Source organism: Triticum urartu, unplaced genomic scaffold, assembly GCF_003073215.2.
Source record: "Triticum urartu cultivar G1812 unplaced genomic scaffold, Tu2.1 TuUngrouped_contig_6717, whole genome shotgun sequence".
NCBI lineage: Eukaryota > Viridiplantae > Streptophyta > Magnoliopsida > Poales > Poaceae > Triticum > Triticum urartu.
In genome coordinates this window covers 1-4,778 of record NW_024117501.1, presented here as the reverse complement: position 1 = coordinate 4,778, position 4,778 = coordinate 1, and the positions used below count along the sequence as shown (strand labels likewise).

General features: G+C 43.5%; 1 protein-coding gene across 1 annotated transcript; it reads right to left on the bottom strand.

Annotated features, from left to right (window-relative positions):
• Nucleotides 1–507: 507 nt before the first annotated feature.
• Nucleotides 508–4,646, bottom strand: LOC125531009 (dolichyl-diphosphooligosaccharide--protein glycosyltransferase subunit 1A). The gene is made up of 10 exons (XM_048695411.1): nt 4,407–4,646; nt 4,261–4,305; nt 3,259–3,887; nt 3,023–3,170; nt 2,745–2,921; nt 2,351–2,419; nt 2,180–2,269; nt 1,733–1,891; nt 1,083–1,307; nt 508–913 (listed from the first exon to the last, which is right to left on the bottom strand). Exons 1-10 carry the CDS (start codon nt 4,509–4,511, stop codon nt 722–724), a joined length of 1,839 nt encoding a protein of 612 aa, XP_048551368.1. The 5' UTR covers nt 4,512–4,646; the 3' UTR covers nt 508–721.
• Between the last annotated feature and the right edge of the window lie 132 nt (nt 4,647–4,778).

Genomic DNA, 4,778 nt, shown 5'->3' with positions numbered 1-4,778 from the left:
ATCTAAACATAACTAGATACAGTTGTAGTATTAACTCAGCATCGACTAACTAGGTTGTGGAAATACATACTATTGTTGTGGAAATCAGCATTAGTGGCCCAACTCTAAATGGGCACTCAGTCACTGCTAGCAAAGGGCTTAACCCCAACCATTTGAAGCAAATCTCCGTAAAAGTACTTCCTGCAAAAGGACAACACATTCTACTAGCAAAGGACAACACGTAATGGTGCAAGAGTGACGTTCCTGCAAAAGTCACGTAAAAGAGAATCTACAAACCACTCACCACTTGCTCTCTGTAATGGTGCAAGAGTGACGTTCCTGCAAAAAAGCACGCCTCGATTCAAAGGGTACTGAGTTCCATAACTTCAATTCATGTCGTCTGGCCGCGGCAATGATGGGAATCACAGAAATGCATCAGTACTACCATGATAACTGCACCCATGCAAATGCACCACTAATCTGGAACAATTATGCTACCACTTAAGAAAAAGGAGTCCAGAGGGGGGGTGGTTCCGCATGATTTCTTTTTATCATGATGCAAAACAAAAAAAACTAATCAGTTCCAAAATGATTACGGTGCTTATATCATGTTATACACGGTCTATTCAAAACCTAGCCTCAGGAACTAGGATAATGGGTTACCAACACAACATCTACACAAAAGTGCAGACGATGACCTTCAGTCTAATCACTAATGATATAGGAACGAGACGGGGTCCGCTCATATCTCGCTAAGGTACTCTAGAAGAGATTCGACCTCTTGCCTCAGCGCAGCGATCTTCTGCTGCTGGGAAGCAATCCGGTTTTCTATGTCTTGCCCGCGCTGCTTCTTCTCGACGCTGTCAACCACGGTGGCATGCCTTGCCATGAGCTTCTCCTGCAACTCCTTCTCCTTCGCAACCAAGTCCTCTAGCTGCAGCAACAATACACAAAGAGTAATGATTTTATTTTTGGCAATCAGAATAAATGCGGAAAGGTAGTCAAGATTGAGATTGCACGACATGGCAAGGTCAAATATGTTTCTCAATTTCATTTTTTTTATATACAACATAAACGCGGTCGCAGAAGTTTGGTGAGCAAACCTTTGGCCATATCTGATAAGACTGAGGGGATGACTGTACAGATAACCACAGTGGCTTCAGCTCTTTCGCTAATTCCTTCAACTGTGCATCAGCTGCTTTACGAGCTGCTTTGCAAGATTTAGCATCTCCAGTCCTAGACAAATCGTGCAATGATGTCTCTAGCTTATCATGAACAGCTAAGCACTGGCCGAAGATACCCTGGATTTGCTGAACAGTGGCTTGCACCTGCACCAGGAGAACAAAAGAGCCATCAGAAATCAGCACTGCACAATACTAAAGTTATATAATCAAAACAGTACAGAAAAAACTGCACAAAGATGACCACAAACTCTTTACTTACAAGGAAAAAAACATTATTCATTATTCCAACCCATAAACTTAAGGACAATCCGGTTTAAAAAGTAGTCATGGCTCCTAAATATTAATCTTTAGGTTCAAATTTGATCTGCAATAATAATATTTTCCATGGCTTTCCAAGTACATGCTTGTTTTCTTTATATTGAACAAAACTTGATGTTCAGTTTCAGTTAACTTATCAAACTGGCCTTGCCCTTCTAGCACCCCGAACTGTTCAGTTCCAGTTTTGTATATTTTTCCTGAGTCCTTGATCTAAATAACTTGGAGAAGTTTGAGGCTTAAAGTAATTGTACCTCATCCCATTGCAGCTTTGCCAGATAAGAAGGAGAGTTCTTAGAGATTGACATGTCAGTGTGCATGTAGGCAATACATGCAACAAACAGGAGGAAGAAGCCAGTAATCAACATCATCGGCTCTATGAGCAACGAGATGTTATTGAATTTGTAGTACACCTGCATATTGCAAAGGAAAAAATAGTTAGCTACAGTTCACAACTTCACATAAAACACTGCTTAGGTATCAGTACACAAACGACTCACAGAAAGCATTGTTGATAACAAAAACCTTTCCAGTAGCAGCTTTAAGTATCGTTGCATGTGAAAAGTATTGTTTCATGTGAAACTAGTCGCATAATCCTTTTACAGATTATTTATTCAGTTTGACCAACAATTCACACAGTTTAGAATTTTCATCATGCAAGTGTGCAAACTACTGGCATGACAATAGTTCTGAAGACAAACCTGGAAATGCAAATTATGCTCTGGAATAACATCAGGCTTCTCCAAGACTAGAACTGGCCTTCCAGCAATGTCAAGATGTGAATACTTCACCTGCACCACACATCACTTTTGTTACAACGATGAATAGGATGAGCTAGTTATTCAGTTATCTATCATACAATGATAGACCACCTCTTGCCATTGATTTGTTGGAAATGGAGCTGAAACATCAATATCCTTTGAACCTTCAGGTAGAACGACCTGTCCGAAAAGAAAGATATATACAAGTGTAAGAGGGGAGTGATGCGAAATTATTCACATAACTGGAAGCACCCGCACAGATAAAATCAATAGTGATTGATGTCAAGTTCAGGGAAACATGGCCAAAATGATGTTTTCGTGTGTGTCAAGAGGATCTAGAGCTTGGGGCTTTCCTAAATAAGTACAGATTTTATGTCAATACGAAAGAAAGTCAAATGATATGGAAATTAGGTCTGGAACAGTGGAACTCAGTAGATCAGAGAAAAGGGGGGAAATGAAACCCCATATTCCTGATGATACTGGTCTGATGCAACTGACCACATACCTTTACGATGAGCTTTTCTATGAGAATCTCCTCCATTGGAGAACCAAATGTGATATTGAGAAATCTCTTTCCATCAGCACTGAAAACAAAGTCTTGAAGAGGTAAACCATAACCAATGGTAAAGGTTGTTTGCCAACCACCAAACAAGGGAAACCTCGGTTCAATTTCCAGTTGGGTCTGCAATAAGATTGTTGGACATGCAAAAGCATTCAACATACATGCGTTGCGCTTTTGTTGGGAAATTTAACCATAATAAATGAAATAAATAGCAGCAGCACCTTCTTAGAATCACTCCATAAGTGTGATGTTGAAATATTACCGATTTCATCTCTATAATAAATAGAGTGGGCCCTTGCAGGCAATCTAGCAATGAGATGCCTAAATGATGAAACCCCTCTTGCATAAGGTCTAGACTGGTAGTCAAGCCTACAAATAGAAACACGGAATTAGTTATTTCTGGACATGACTTCTTAAGTTGAGCTACTTAAAACACCAATTTAGAACAGAGACAAACCTGGAGAATTCACCCTTCAGTCTGGCACCACCATGAACAATGTTGTAATGTTCTGTAATCTGTACATTGCCCCAGTGAGATATCTCAACCTCCCTTATAAGTTCCTTTGCAACTGCAAATGGGTTGTTGTTCTCAAAGTGCACAATAATAGGGTTGTAGGAAAACGGGGGAACATCTTCATACGGTCCATATTTAAGCTCGGAATCCACAAGTTTTGTGTTTCCATATTTTGTGTATGATTCAACCCTTCCACCAGGCAATCTGATACTAAGCGTCTGGACCTTAACAGGGTAAGGAGACAGGTAGTGAGAGCTATCCTGAAAGACAACCAGCTGCGAATCGGCTTGGGTGATCTCTTCTGGGAACGGCTGGAGAAAGTGTGTAAATACGGTCAAGACATCTAAGTGAAGAATCTTCCCCTTTGTCAAAGGTTTGTGCAACGATGCTGAAAAGAAGGTCAGTTCTGGGGGAACACCAGAAGGCTCAACAACTTCAATCGGAAGAATACTACTGAGACCCTTCACTTTTCCCTCAGTGCCGAATGCTCTGATCGCTGCCAGGTTTTTTGCTTGGATGTTGGGAAAAGCCAGCAAGACTTTAGAGACAGGCTCGGAGCCGGCATTTTCAACCTGAAATCAATGGGTTTATAAGTAACAGCAGCATTCTGACATGACAAATAAGCACAAACAGAGTATTAGAATAAAGCTACTTAAGGATTTTAGTTATATTAGCATGAAGTAACGAAGGTCTCAGATTCATGAAATGCTAACTACATGAATCACATCGCAGCATATCAATCAGGAAAACGTGACACGCACAAAAATATTACTACTCCCTCCCTCCCACAATATAAGAGCGTTTTTGACATTGACACTACACTAGTGTCGAAAACGCTCTTGTATTGTGGGACAGAGGGAGTACTTGTGTAGGTTAACAGGATGGAACACTGAGCTGGACGACTAAATTCAATTCCCACAGCAGGAGTAGAGCGCAACAGCGTACCTTGAGCGAAGTGAGGACGCGGACGATGTGCGAAGTCAAATCAACCTGCAAAACGCGAGAGAAGGTCGCACAAGACCATCAGATCCGAGACGTCAACCGCGGCGGGTCCTGAGATCTGAGGAGCGAGCGGGGGAGGGCCCACTGACCTTCCGATCCGCCCTGGAGATGACGAGATCAGCGCGCGCGGCGGAGGCGAAGGCCGCGACGAGGACGAGGAGGAGGAGCGCGGCGAGGCGGAGCGGTGTCGCCATGCTCGGCGGCCAGATCGCGTCGCGGGGCGTTGGTTTCGCGGCGAGATGGGGTTGGACCTGAGCAAGAAAGGCTTTAAACCCTCGTCGGGCTCGGTCGGACCCGTCACCCGTGTGCCCGTGGGAGAAGACAGGTGACTCACTGGGCGGTGCGACCGGACCACTTTGCTGCGACTTCCGACTGGGTGCCCGGTCTGGCTCCACCGGTTCACCGTCTCTCTCCCCCCTCTCTCGCATCGCTACCTCCGCCGGCGTCGCTCCCATCTCCGA